At 41.5% G+C, this 15,796-nt stretch overlaps 1 protein-coding gene across 3 annotated transcripts in view; it reads left to right on the top strand.

Moving 5' to 3' along the window:
- Positions 1-15,796, top strand: part of LOC138282863 (serine/threonine-protein phosphatase 6 regulatory ankyrin repeat subunit B-like) — a 366,276-nt gene that overhangs the window by 83,624 nt on the left and 266,856 nt on the right. For all 3 annotated transcript variants that reach the window (XM_069220832.1, XM_069220833.1, XM_069220834.1), the window contains 2 exons: positions 6,100-6,204; positions 12,382-12,480. In XM_069220832.1, coding sequence (XP_069076933.1) covers positions 6,100-6,204; positions 12,382-12,480 — 204 coding nt within the window. The remainder of the gene's footprint in view (positions 1-6,099; positions 6,205-12,381; positions 12,481-15,796) is intronic.

The raw sequence follows: 15,796 nt of genomic DNA, 5'->3' as shown, positions 1-15,796 counted from the left end.
ATCTGCAAAACCCACCTGTCCGTAGTGATAGATTCCCAGTGGGGCAGTTATTGGTGAATCCTGCCCCTAACTGGATTGGAGTGAGGGGATCTACTAGGAGGGTTTGGAGGCTGCAGCGGGGGCAGAGGTGGACTGGGCAGACCACTGGTTCCCTGTCCCACGCCAATGTGGGATTCCGCATCCCCGGCCACGCAGCGGCTGGACAGCAAGGGTGCACAGTGGCTGGGTGGAGGACGCAACAGGGAGCCCCTTCCGTGGCCACAGAAGGGGTGAAAAGCGGACTGCGGGGGTGAGGGGCAGAGGAATGACCAAGCCGTAGCCCTGGAATCCTTGAATAACTCCAAGGCCGAGTCTGCTTTTTCTCTGTAGAGACGAGAGCCATCAAAGGGCATGTCCACGAGGGACTACTGGACATCCCCAGAAAAAACAGAAGTACGCAACCAGGTATGGCGTTTCAAGGCCACCGTCGTGGTAACCGATCTGCCCAGAGAGTCGGTTGTGTCCAGCCCACAAATGATTGTGAACTTCGCCGCATCCCTCCCATCATTGACAGCATGGGAGATGATAGCACAGGCCTCCTCCAGTATCTGTGGCAGGACTTGCGCCACCATATTTACAGAGAGTGGGTTTATCGGCCCAAAAGGCATGGAGTGTTCACAGACCGCAACGCAAGACTGGAGGAAGAAAAAAACTTCTTACCAAATTGTTCAAGCCTTTTTGATTCCCTATCCGGGGGTGCAGAAAGGAATGCGCCTGAAGAAGAGGAAGACTGGATGACAAGACTCTCACGTGTGGGGTGTTGGGACAGGAATTTAGGGTAGTTCAGAGCGGGCTGATGCGGCGTGCGATAGTCCTATTCACATGAGCCCCCGTGTTGGGTTTGGACCAAGTACCCAAAAGGACATCGGTGAGGGCTTCATTGAACGGCATAGGGGATTCGCATGTGGAAACCCCTGGCTGCAGCACCTCCGTCAGGAGATGGACCTGACCTCTACAGTAGGAAGCTCAAGGCCAAGGACTTCAGCTGCCCTACTGACCATCATATCATAAGTTGCTACATCCGCTGTAGCCACGGTAGGAGGAGATGGCATGCCAGTGTCTGAAGAAGTATCCAGACCACTGGCGTCGCCCAATTCCTGTGCCCAGTCCAAAGATGGGTAATCCTGGTATTCATAAGGGTCCAAGGACCCCGCCAATCCTTCCCCGAATTTGTACCCATAGGAAGAAGGTTCTGAATCTGACCTGGGGTGAATAGGCCCCCTCGAAGACAAAGGGGCGTTGGCCGATGCCGCTCTTACTCCGAGCCGTCGGGGATAAGGATCGGGTCGACGTAGATAGTGGGCACTACCGACGTTGGTAGCGTCAACAATCAACCCGGCACCGGGGAAGGTCTCAATGGTGCGACCGGCGCCGGTGCGGATCTGTGAGCAGATCCGGAGGGGACCTCAGTGGCTGGAGCCGAAGCCGCCGGCATGGAACATGAAGGCCCCTCAACCAAACCCCTTCGGCCCAAAGGCTTTGTATCGGGGTCGGTCCGCCCAAAGATGAGGCGCATGGCCTCATAGAATTCCTTAAGTTGGCGGGGGTCGATCCGGCTCCTAGAAACTTGGGGAAGCGTGGAGCGGACCCAGGCACAGGCTCTGAGGACAGAGGCCTTGAGCGTCAATGCTCCTCCCACGTCGCGTCATCCGAGCGACGGGGCGAAGTCGGAGAGCGATGGGAACTCTTCGACTTCTTCATTTTCTTACCTGCACCCGAAGATTTTGAAGACGACGAGTGGTGATGGCTCCGCGAACGGTCTTGAGACCTTCCTCTCGATCGAGACCGGGACTTACGCAGAGTCACTCTGAGCACAACTTCAGGTCGTGGTGGCGCTCGAGACACCACAAACAAACCTGATGCAGGTCCGTCACCGACATCATGCAGTGACAGTCCTCGCACGGTTTGAAACTGGTATTTGGGGACATCCTTGATGCACCAAATATCTTACTACAAAAGTCGACAAAACGGTTGAATTTGGTCTAAAAGAGACCAGGGTATCTCTTTCCGGATCAGCGCGTGGAACGGAAAGAAAAGAACTGAGGTCACTGCTCGAAGGCAGTGTCTATGTACTACTCCTGATGTCATCACGGTGACTACAACGCCTACGACGCCCGCGGAGTCGACCAATGCCACCTACCAATGCGCAAGGGTATTGCTCGACGCTTGGGGGAAATTCTAAGGTAAGGAATCTGCAACTAGAAGTCTCTATCGCATAAAACTTTACCATGTTCATTCAAGACAACAATGCACAGGGACACAGGCTCAAAATGAGACATTGTTATTGCTACCAGGTCTTGGAGCATTATGTGTGTGCTCTGGGATTGGTTTGTATGCATCTGTTAGTTCTGACACCAAATTGTAGGAAACAAGTTTGGGTCATTGATGCTAGTTCGAAAGAAAACTTCTTGCGGAAGTGGTTCTGTCTATCTGACATGGTAATGGCAGTTTGGATCTGCTAGAGGCAATCACCTTTTTACATTTCATCCTAAATATAAAACTGCCTGGAAAAGGCCTCCATTCTGTCTCTTTATTGAGGATGAAGGCTACTTGAAGAGTTGTGCATGTCCGGTGTTTCTGAACAAAAAACGACAACTCACAAAGGGCCATTTGTGGGCTTATTAGGCAACGTTAGCACAGAAGGACTCTTCTGAGTCACCTCAAAGAGCATTTGAGAAGAAATTGGAAGAAGAAATCCCTAAGTTAGTCTTCGGTTTGCCAAAGAATTGCTTGGTTCTTCTGTAAGAAACACATTTCCATCCACTAGGGTTTAAAAAATTGCTAGGAAAAATGGGCAGTAAGATAAAAAAAAGCTCTTTGATCCTTTCCAATAAAGGCTGTGTTTTGTCCCCTGATAACCCCACATTATTATTTGGGATTTTGTATTGCTTTTCAGGTTTCCTGATAGAAACATGACTATGTGGCAATAATGGCTACAGGATGTGTAGTGTCCTGGTGGCACAAAGCGGAGTTTCATATAAATTCTTGATACTGAAAGGAAGCATTGTGAATGATAGGTAATCTCTGCTTGGTATTTTTGTTGGATTTAAATCACTCTCTTCAATGCTGACAAAGGCTAACACTGACGCAAGTGATAAACCTTTCATATAAAGATTACACTTCGATTAAGTGTTTCCAAGGGTAGGAAGACTTTGTATTCATGAATCTCATATTACTCAGAATCTGCTAATGCTCAACCACCATTAAAATATGTTGATATTAATTTATTTAGCTTTGTAGAGTAGACCAGTATTTCAGTACGTAGTTGTGTAATTTACAGGTGCTTTCTTGATGATCCGAAAATAGCACTACTGGACCAAGAGAAATTCACACTTTAATAGCCTGTTCAAGCAATCTTCAAATTCATGAAGCATCATTTAGGGACCATGCTTGCTATTGGTGCTTGAATAATTTCCAAGTTGTATACATATTTTAACTTCTATACCGGTGAAGCATTGCTTGATGGAACCTGTTGGCGCATTCTCTTATATGTTGACGCCCTCTTCCGAACTTGTGAAGATTGAGATCCTTGATCGTCTTCCTTTCTGTAGTCCTCATACAGGAAGATGGAGATGAAGTTATTTACTTACTGTTCTGTGGTTTGAACATCAAATAATTACTGTGTTTTTGCTGGTGAACATTTAGATTTTGTTGTGTAGTGTGAGGTGTTTTCATGTATTGTTCAGGAACACCTTTACTTTTGTGAACTGGGTGTTTCCACTGTTGTCAGCAGTCCCTTTGTTCTTCGTGATTTGTATAAAATGTGAGATACTTTATTCATCATGCCATCTGTGTAGTTGGCGGGCTTGATTATTTTATGTTTATTTTATTACGTCGTTGATTTGGTTATCCAGGATTCCAGAAAAGGAATTATTGTGTGACATGCCAGGGCTTTCTTCCTTCTTTGTTAACCTTTCCACTATAACCTAGAGATGCACATGTCCTCTCTTTCTGAAGAGCTTATACATTCCTTTCACACCATTGTTGACTGACACAGACTTAATATATTTAACAATATGCTGTGTTTTCCATCCTTCTGGCAAATGGTTTGGAATTTGTCACTGAGAATTATGTAGATTTAACCTGTCAAGGCTGAAAGGTTGTTTAATTCAACTAACTTGACAGCAGAGGGGAACAGGATTCGTTTCTAAGGTTCTGCCCACCTTTCTGAGCCAGTTTCACATGGTGCATGATGCAGTTCATGAGGAACTTGGTAACTGAGAGATCTGTCGTCAAGCATTAGTATTAGGTTGTTAGATAGCCAATAGGTTTTGCAAAGCTGAACATGTGTGTATGGGTGACCGATGTGACTGATAGAAGTGAAAACGTTCAATTAAATCTGTTCAATAGTGCTCTATTTGGAAGTGAGCACTAGGTGATAATTACCATGAAGATTACAACTGAACTTTTGGAAACATGAACGCGTAAGAAATCCCATCTGATTTGTCTACAAGTCCAAAATCTAAAAAACGTCAAGACATCTAGTTGGAAGCTGTAGATTAATTTGTGGGTGATGAAATGTTTATTAAATTCGATGCTGTGTTATATTAGTAGCTAGTGAAAGTACCCAAGTGATGTGATGATGTGGCCTAAACGCATTATGCAGAAGATGAGACAAACAGCGCAGTTCTGGGCCCGCTGCAGTTTATTCATTGCTTGAGTTGGCAAGCCTCCGTACATTACATTGTAGTTGAGAGTGTGCAATGTAAGCACGAGTCCTGTCCTTGGAGGCATTGAAAGGAGGGGGATGCTATGCCAGTACCTCAGGATGAAAGAAGACAGACTTTAAGGCAGGCCTGACTAATGAACAAATGAACAAACAAGCAAAGGGAAAACGCAAAGTGCAAACCTGGATTTTGGTGGCGTGGGATGGGCCAAAGTGTTGGGACCATGTGAATGACTGGGCTGAGTAGGCCAATCACCATCTTAAACGATGCTGGGCAGCATCAGCATATATGTGGTATTGGATGTGATAGCTCAGTAAGATCAGGGTCAGAGGGACCATTCAAGGGACTAGGCGATACCACTTGTGCTGTATGCATAGATTTTAATTTTATGCAATTTAAGAAATGTTTAAAGGCTTATTTTAATATATCCTCTAATTAGCAGTCTCTATGTGAAAGGAAACCTTCTTTGAGCCATGATGCTATGAAGAACAAGTGCATTATAAGTCCGTTCCATAGATCATAGATGCTGCAGTAGTTCTATGGAGTATTCGTTATTGGAACCATGACGGATGCTTGCTTAGCTTGAGACTTGAGGGAAACCATTTTAAGGCATTGCTTCCAATACTTTGATTTGTTGAGGTGACAGAGAAGGCTGGTCTCTGCAACCTTCCCTGAACTGTTCTGCAGAACCTGTACAGCTCGACACATACTTTGCCTCTGAATTACAAGTAGATGCACGAAGCTGTGTTTTGATTTTTTTTGGCCCTCATTAACATGGTGTAACGGTTTTCTCAAGCGCTAACCAAAATCAAGTATCCAACCTAGATTACCTTTTTTTGGGAAAGTTTGGTGCAATTTGTCAAATGACATCAACGTTATTTAGAAAACACAAAATGCATTTCTTATAGAAACTCGAATCCAGCTATAACTACACTGATGCTATCACTATTAACACTCACTTACATTCTGGGCTCACTCTCGCCATCTGCTTTCAGCAGAGGGTAACAGTGAGAGAAGAATGTTACCAATACAGTAACTCTGCTGTCTAATACCACTTGTGCATTTGAGTCCTAATTTCGTTGCCACAGTCTCTGAATCTGGTGTACCTGGAATAAATTTGGGGTGCACCATGGTACGTTTAAATCCACATTTAACACAAGAATCTGAATGTGGCACTAGATGTCCAGTATTCAAAGCATTTAAAAGTAGTTAGGTCTTTGGGGACATTGGATAGGTTTTTAGGTGCTGACTCACCCTTTAGTAGTGGGTATAAATGTAAAGAAATGGGCACAGAAAATAAAGTTGGTTTCTGTGAAAGCATGTGAATAAGAGGTTTACCTTCTTAAAAGTCCTCACTTCTTTGTTTACTTCTCTGTCCTAAACCAAATTCTAGGATGGCTGTATTCCTCTCTTTTTAGCTGTGGAAGCAGGAAATATTGGAATCTGCAAGGAGCTGTTGTCCTCAAATGCTGACAGCCAGCTGAGAGCAAAGAGTAAGGTACTGTATGTACACGATATATACGAGTTGATTTTGTTTACTGGAATAGACAAAAATTGGGCTTGAGCCATAAGAGCAGGCGTAAATTTTGATTATGCATAATTTATGCATGTACGTCACTAAACTTTAAGCATGTTTGCATAATTCAAAAAAGTTTTAAAAATACACAAGACCAGTCAATATATTCACAAAGAAGTCCACTCGTGCCTGTTTCTGAAGCACATTTATGGCTGAGATCTCATAATCTCATTTTGATGAGTTGGTCTTGGTGCTTCAGTGGAGGATGAGATTTAGGCAGGGGTAATGATCTGTACAGATGAAGAGGAGAGGAGGCTACGGTTGCATGCCGTCATGGTGTTGCAGAACTTTGAGTGGCGAGGATGAGTGTCTGAGAGGTCCATGTGAGACATTAACAAAATCAGCAACACCTCTTCTTCCAATCAGCCAAAGCCTTCAACAAAGTTTTCCTGCTAAATAAACTAGAATAATGCAATAGCCTTCTCTTTGACCTCTCCTAGTACACTTAATGCCCCCTAGAAAGGTTGTTAAATGTGCATCATTCCCTGAAGTCTCCAGCTTCATCCCCCAACTCTGACTATTGCTACCACAAAGGATGTCTCTGTGCTCAAAAAGAACCATATTTAAGGTTCCCACTCTGGTCTCTATGCCAACCAATATTCTAACACTTCCCTACTTCACTGACAACATACATTTGTATATCCACACTAACACTCATCACAGTCTAGCAAGCTCTAAGCCTGCAGATGCAGTGACTCTTTATCACTTTTTCACTACTACTTTCCCATGTCTTGAACCTCTTTCCCACATGCGAACGATCCTCATAAACCTATCTTATGGCTCTGTAGAGCGATTTGAAAAGACCAGCAAGTACTCCTATAAGCTCCCCGCAGCAACTAACAATCTTTTTTCACTACCCCCCAAAATATCTGCAACAATTACCCTGTGTTCAAGTCCGTTTCGTCGTCTCTTCCTCATGCCTTTTTATTGATGTAAACATGCGTATATTCTTTTGTACCACCTGTGCAATGTGTCCTTTTTTGATTTATGAATTGCCATACATAAATAAAACTAAATATACTCATATAATATAATTACAAGACATTTCTCTAGATCCAGGAGTTATTATGCTGATTGGGTCTGGTAGTGAGCCTGCTAGAGCAGGACATACATTCCAATAGACCTGATTCAGATGGGATACTCCCGATATTTTAAGCCTAAAATAGCTTAATTTTGGCTGTCTTCCAGCTGAAAGTTCCTCCCCTTAAATAGCAGTCAATGGGGGAAATATATTCTCCCTATTGTTTTTTTCTTAATCTTTTACTTTTTTCTTCTAAAATTATGGCAAGTATACTAGATGCAATTTGAAGCTTTGTGACGCCTTCATTAGTGGATGTACTGAAAGGCTTTACAAACAGAGGTTGATCTAAGGGTGATTTTGATTCAGAGTTTCTCATTGTTGAAGACTGATTGGAAGGAAGCAGGAGGGTAAGAATGATGGATTACTTACAGAGATTTGAAGAGGATCTTGAAGCAGGGAGGTTCCCTGCTGGGCAAGGGGGATTCTTCACTAAGAAGGAAGAGTGGTGGGCGTGGTGAGGGCATGGCAGCAGGTTTTGGCAGGTAAAGTACTTAAACATCTTCTGAGAGTCTAGTGTCTCAATGGGTCTTTGAGCACAACAAGGTTCAAGGAGCAGACAAGGCATGAGAGTACCTGGCCACTTCAGAAATGTGACTGAGGTTTAAGTGTTTTGAAATCCAGACCCTCATTTTTAATGATTGGTAAATCTAGAGCTTGCTTTTGAGAAAGAATGTTTTGAGTAAGAATGTGGATCATTACTTGCACCTATCTGACCAGACATAAAGCAACCTACAGCCCAAAATTAAAAATACCTTTGTAGCAGAAGCTCTTTTTCATCAAATTCACATAAAAAAACATGTGTTTAGGGATTGAAGTCCCATCTGTAATGACACTTCCCTAGTCATCAAGGGAGCTACCTGGTCAATATTTAGAAACCTTTTTGTAAACAATCCTGGTATGTTCCATAGTCTCAGCTTGGGCATTGCATTCGTTCCTATGTATCTACCTTTAAGGGCAATCGACCATAACCATTAATTTTTTAATAATTTTTTAAATCCTGATCTAGTCTGTCATGTGTGCGTGGATTCAGTTAAAAAGCTTGGGCCCACTGCAATATATTGTGCCATCTTTTGATTAGGTATGGGTAAATTTTTCGTGGTTTTAGGCAAACTGTTTTTGGATCTATGGGTAATGCATTGCACTTTTGGAATTTGTGTAACTTCATTCATATATTCTTAATGACAATTATTTTTGATTTATTTGATCATGTACATTTCTATTTTTTTATCATATTAATTTTATTCATGGGCTGTGATGGGGATATTGTGTGTTGTTGTTAACTTACAAACAATAACCAGTGATTGTCAGTAGCTCAGAATGCTAGATCTTATAGGAACACATCTATTTCAAAATGGTGACAATTGGCAAATCTCTCAAAGGCATCTGATCTAACCAAAAGATTATAAAAATAGATAATTTATCCACAATGCCAGCTAATTGTGATCCTTATTACTGAGAATTGAAAGAATCTGTAATACTATAGATATGTTATAGAGCCTAATTTTCAAGGTCCTGGTCACACCAGTCTGGTGGTCCAGACAAAGATGATATGGTGAGGGATAGACTGATCCAGACCCATTCCTTACTGGCATGGATCTCACTGGGCAAAGACTTGCATGGGACAAGGTAAAAGATTTTCATTAGAGATGTAGCAATTACCTAATGAATACACATCCCACATGTAGCAGCAGGTGACCCTATAACTGGTAATTTTGGAGGTCAATGTTAAAGGAGATATGATTTTCACTGCATAATTCTCTTCTGTTCTTTGGCTTGAACATTTACCTGTACCCGGGTAGGTCATGCCCTTCTTCTGTGGCTCTTCAGTCTATTTTATTCTAACCATAGTCTGGTAGTTTCTGTGTTAATTTATATGTCCTCTCGCTTCCTTTGTTAATGTTTACTCATAAATATTTTTAGGTTACAGCTGAGATCGTTGTTGTCATGTCATGTGGTATGTTATATTTTAGGCTGTGGCAATGTGCCATAATTGTCATCCACATGTAGAGGATATGACAATATGATACATTTCAAGGGTCCTCTGGTATTTGAACAATTGGGCTTTGAAGGTAGTTAATTTCAATGATGTACTGGTGCATGTCTCAGTGACTTTGTGAATATGTCATGTCATGTTGAGCCTTGGCACAGCTCATATGATGGCTATGTGTCTTCTTCTACTGGTCTTAGTTTGTCTCCTGCCTCACTGGTTGTGCATTTTGTATTTAAAAACCTTTTAGTCCTGATTCATATGACAAAGCATTACATAAAGCTATGCTGCTTTACCTGAGATAGAGATTCTCAGCAGCGTAATGGTCCAGCTAGGGATGATATTTTCCCACCCAGATGCAATGATAGAGAGGCAATAATAGACATACCTTCTGGATGCCGCAGATTTTCAAGCTGTAGATGCTTCAGTGATGTGGTGCGAACATTTGAAATGCACCTAGTTAGAGTTTGAATCGTGCCCACTATTTTGTAACAGGCTCATAAGTGATGCGCTGCTGTAGAGAAATGATGCTAATTTCATGAAAGTGTGTCTGTATCAAGTGCATCTTTGCACATTGTGACCTCTTGGCACTTAAGGAGAATGGTGGACCTGATGACATTTGGCCATTTACAGGTTAAACAAAAAACAAAGTTTTCAGTTTCTATATTTCTATGAATCAGGGGGGCCCTTGATCACTCTTGTCCATTTTGGCAAGCTTTTCCTTAGCATTGAAACCGCTTCCAAGTGTTTGTTACTGTTGGACTCCTAGAATTCGGACATAGAAGGGCCTATCCAAAAACTGCATTTTGTAGTACAAAAAGTAACACTACAGTAGTTCAATTCATGTACTACAAAATGCTAATCTCTTACCTACTGTGGAGACCACCATCTCACCCATCTAGTCTATGCAAATAGATCTACCATGGTGGCGGAGATCCCCACACCTGTACACCTACATTTCAGTGGTAAATGTGGGAGAGACAAGGGTGACTGACTGGATCAGGAAGGGCTTTAGGGAAATTAAGAGAAGGGACTAGAGAGGAATAGCCTACTACAAACACCCAATCACAAAAGAGTAAGGCCATTTCTATTCTCATATTACAATTCTAAAGTTACAACAGTAATGTTGTGCTAATGGGAAGTTTTCAGGAGTAACTGGCGCTACCTGTCCATAGTGTCCAAATTAATTACAGAAAATTCTCAGACGGTGCAGTGGCAGGGCAAACACCCCCAAAACCCGTAGTCAGCAACGAGTTGCTGATGAACAAATTCTATAAATTCAGGCACACATCCAACCAGTATCCATTAGTAGTCCATCATGATTCGTAGACTATTTTCAATTTTATTGCGTGATGCTCATCTCTTCATAGCATAGCTTTCAATAAAGTTCCGAATTTATCACCCAGCAGTCAAGCCAACACGTGTTTCGTCAGGGAAATCTCCCATAGACTTCATCAAGGCTGTAATTACACGTAAAATATTATAGAACATAATATATCCTGATTTCACAGTACCCATCGATACACCTCTGCGTGAATTTGTGGAAATCAGTACATCCAACACACCCACATTTTCTTCCCCTCAGTGAGTCAAGTGATCATCCAACATAATAAGTTACTATATCCATGCTATTACATGATTGTATTTGTCTTAAATCCCTTACTCCCATTAGTAGAATATGTATTTCCTCGTGTACATGCACACACATGTGAGGCTCCACTAAGTACTTATTTCTTATTGAATATCTATCCATAGAGGATATTATATACCTCATCGTCAATACCTGTAATTCAACTGTTTTTTCACAAGTTGATGAGCTCTAGTGTTCCAAATGGTGAATAGCACAAAAGTGTAGATTTACTTCTAGGTGCAAGTGTGTTTCTCATTTGTTGGTAGGCTCCATAATGCGGAATGCATACCACTTTTCGAGACATAGGTTGCCAGTCTACTAGAAAGAATGGTTGGCCCACTTTTGTGGAATAATTTCTGGACTATATATATATATATATATATATATATATATATATATATATATATATATATATATATATATATATATATATATATATATATATATATATATATATATATATGTATCTAGGCTTAAAAGCACTTTTTCATTGAGTGCACTATTGCCAAGTCTAGAAGGATATCTTCCTTTCGTGGACTGAAGGACAACAGACTGGCAGCTGTGCATTGCCATCTCGGAGTCTTCTTGCAAGTACGGCAGCAATCCAATGAACCTCCCATTGCTACCGTGTATTCTAGGCAGTGAGGCTGCTTCTTGTTTACACACTGTGGTGATGGGCCATGTAAGGTAACAATTCTTGATAGTCCATAGGTGGAGGAATCTTGCCTTTCCAATTTAAAAAGAGTTCCAGTCCTGATGGACAATGACATGTATGCTGTTGGCTACTGTGAATGAAACTGGGTGGATAGTGGCCGGACAGACTTAAGGGCAGAGTTCTGATTCAGACCCTGAAGTGTTAGAAATAGTTCACAAGTTTCCATTCTGAACTGCCTGTAAATCTGTGTATTCTAGTTAACAAATTTGAACATCTGAGCTGTTCAGCACTGCTTGGGCCTATTTTTTCAAATCTATTATTTGAACGGAGTATATCTCAAGTCACCTGATCTTCCCACTGGGAAGAATGGGGCAGGCAGGGGCGAGGCTGAGCTTCTGTCCAGAGCTTCTGGCTCTGACCAACTGTGGTTTTACCGTGGCCATGGAGCAAAACTGGGTCTGGTGCTCCCTGACCTGGTAATGTTGGGTACGAAAACACTGGACCACTTGTAGTTGCCCTTCTGCATACCACTGAGGGCCTAAATGCGCCTTAATTCAAGTTGCACGTTTTCATACAGTCCACTCTTGCAAGTCGTTGTCATTTATTATGGTGCATGCAGTTGAACACTTCCGATTCTGCCTTTGAGCAAGATGCACTTTGATAAAGACAGTTTCATTGCGTGTGTAACACACTTCCAGCAAAATGTCCACATGCCCATTCTTAAAAATGATTCTTGGTTTTCACAGAAATATGGAGACACTGTACTGCATGTCTGCTGTCGGAGGAAAGAGCTGGAACTGTCCAAGCTGCTGGTGGAATATGGGGCAGTGGTGGACGAACAGAATGTAAGTGACATTCTAAAAACTTATTTTAATTAACCTATTTCTGATAACCTTACTGTGCAGCACTTAATGCTGGAATGGCCTCCCAGTTCACATCAGAAATGCAGCATCCTTTCTCCTCTTCAAAATACTACTGACAAAAACTGCTCAATGCAGATATCTAACGGCTGAGCCTCATCTATCCCATTATAGGCCAAATACACAAAAAATAGGAATAACGATTTCCTAATTGCGTCTTGTACTGAGTCACATTTGGGAAATCGCAATTCCTAATGTAAGAACTTACAAACTTCATATAGCAATTCCTTATGGGGTCGTAAATAGACCTACCTCATGAACATTAAAATGGTAGGTCACAATTTGCGACCCATTAGGAATAATAAAGCAGTCTCTTTTTAATGCAGCCTGTTTCCCTTAAAGGAAAACGGGATGTGTTAAAAAAAATATAATGAAACATTTAAGTTTCATTTTAAAAGAGCAGGCAATGGTCCCTTGGACCACTAGCTCCTCTTAAAAAATACTTGTTTTAACATTCACAAAAGGGTAAGGGTTCCCGTGGGAAATAGTTACCACCACCCTTGAGCAGTCAGTAAAAGATGAATGTTTTGCAACCATAATTCAGTTGTACAAAACATTCATGGATAGCACTGCAATTTGGTATTTGGAATGTACGCCCTAAACATGCCCCTTCCAAATACTGAGTCGCTGAACACAAATTGAGATTCAGGAGCATGCTACCAAATCCCAATTTGTGTTTTGCACTTATGAAGAAGCATTTTTGCGGTCGGAAAATCTGAAAATCGGGACAAAAATGCTTTTGTATGTATGGCCCATTATTCCTACATGCGAAATGATTAATTTTGACAACAGTACATATTTGACAAAGTTCATACTTTTTCATTTGTCATCGCTTTTGTACGTATAGCCCTATAATCTGATATAGCACATGATTAATTTGGACAACATTACATATTTTACAAGGTTTATACTTTGCTTATTGTCATCGCATGGAAATTTGTCCTGGAGTGTGTATTTTGTAAACAAATCTTAAGCAAGACACAGCTGGCTGGTTTTACCACTGTGGTGTAAGCATCACACAAAAAGCCATTTTTTGTGCAAGTGTAGATGAAAACATCATTGCCGCGTGACCTGTAAATATAGTGCAAACCTATTGTTTAAGCTTTGCTCAGTGCTGCAATGCAGATTGTCATGCAGTACTGCACTGCAGTACTGCTCAAATGAGGGGAAGGGACATAATTACTTCCTTCAGTGGCAGGAGGGAGTCTGCCTGCAGTGCAGATGGGCGGAGTCACTATGTAAGTGCTGGCGCCTGCAAGGAGGTCTTCAGTTGTGTGTCTGCGGGGAGTGGCTGAGTTTTTAAATTCAAAATAAACCTTAGGTACTGCCAAGAAGGAGAGACATGCAGGACTTTGGCTCTCCCTCCTCATGAAATATTTATTTTGGATGATTCTAGCCTGGGATAGACCCCCGGGAAAAGGGACAGGATTCTGTGGGACCCAAATGCTGTACAGAACCACAGTAGGAGGGTTGGAGCCATTGGCATCTGGCCTCCTTGTCTGCAGATCGGGATGGGGATGGAGAGAAAGAGGAGTCTACCAGACTTATGTATAGAAATATGTGGCAGTTGAATGGGCGATCACCATTAAAGGGTGGAATGGATGATCACCAGTAAAGGGTTACCAGCTTATAGGATTGGAGGTAGATGTGACTGTGTGCCAGGCCACACGTTCACAGACATTAGCACCATATATTCGGAAAGATGAGGAGAGAAAGAAAGATTGTACTCAGAATGTAAGAATTGTATTGGATTATACAGAGAGTTCGCAGAGATTGTTGAGGATAATGAAAAAACATTGGCCTTTACTCATTCAAGATAGAACATTGAGGAAGTTTGTTAGTACCAAACCAGAGGTCTCATTTAGGAGGGGAAGCACCCTTAATAATATTTTGAGTCCTAGTTATTTGACAGACAAAAAGAAACTGGATTGGCTTAAAGTTCTGAATGTGGGTTTTTATAGATGCGGAGCCTGTGCAATGTGTAAATGGGCCTGGCAAGCCAAAAAAGAGTTTTTAGATATGTATGGTCAAAAGGTGAACATAAAGACACATATAGATTGTAACACTAGATTTGTTATATATATGATTGTTTGTAAATGCGAAAAGATTTATGTGGGCAGTACGATAAAGTTAGGATATCTGAACACTGGAGAGCGATTAGGCAAGAAGATGAGAGATACCCAATAGCTTGTCATATGAAAACATGTGGAGTACAAGGAAATCAAAAAACATTTAATTTTTTTGGCTTTGATCAGTGTGAAACAAACCCAAGAGGAGGTAATAGGGAATTGACTCTACGTAGGAGGGAGTCGATATGGATAATGCGATTAGGGGCAGTGGAACAAGGGCTCAATACAGATCATGAGATGGAGTATTTTCTTGGAGACAATTAAGATAAACATAGAAAAGGATAACAGTATTGAATCTCTCTTTATGGATGGTCTTGGTAGAGACTTAGATTACATAGTGGATATACTTAAGGACAGTTACTTTAGGAGACTATATATATACTTAAGTCTATACAGACTTTTGGACGCATATTTAAGAACAGTACATGCAGTTGGAGATTTGGAGATCATCTCATTTCTTCAAGATTACTTGGGATCAAGATGAGGGGCATAATTTTAATAGTGGGAATAATCATAGAGATGTATTAGAGTTATAACAAGAAGATGGAGATAATATAGGGCAAGAGGAACACCTATCTAAATAAATGATTAAAACACAGCATAGGAAGGAATTAAGAATGATGATTATTAAAGATAGAGAACGGCCATTATATCCAACGGGCTTAATATGATTTGGAGAATGTATATAACAGGCAAAGCCCGTAGATTTATTAATTAGATGAGGCTTTTAAAAATGTTGACGAGTTAATAAAACATGGAGGAGCATAAGGCTCGACATATAAATAATGAAATGGGAGCCGATCGGGAAACACGTAGGACACAACAAGAAACAAAGCAGTCTGTTTTCTATTTTGACTGAACACAGACGCGGAAGAAAGGAGAGTCCGTTGTCTATGTTGACTAACCTCGAGAAGCATAAAGGAAACCGAGTCGGAAGAACTCGGTTCGTTTTGAAAGATATGAAACAGAGACGGCGTACCCGCTACTCGCGTTTGCAAAGCCTGATATAGTTTACATACAGGTAGGATAAGATTGGGGACTACTGGGAGAACTGGGATAATGTCGTTTTGGGACCAAATTTAATTGATATGTTTATGGTTGTGTTGCGACAG

Source organism: Pleurodeles waltl, chromosome 2_2 (genome assembly GCF_031143425.1).
Source record: "Pleurodeles waltl isolate 20211129_DDA chromosome 2_2, aPleWal1.hap1.20221129, whole genome shotgun sequence".
Lineage (NCBI taxonomy): Eukaryota > Metazoa > Chordata > Amphibia > Caudata > Salamandridae > Pleurodeles > Pleurodeles waltl.
This window is presented reverse-complemented; position numbering and strand designations above follow the sequence as displayed.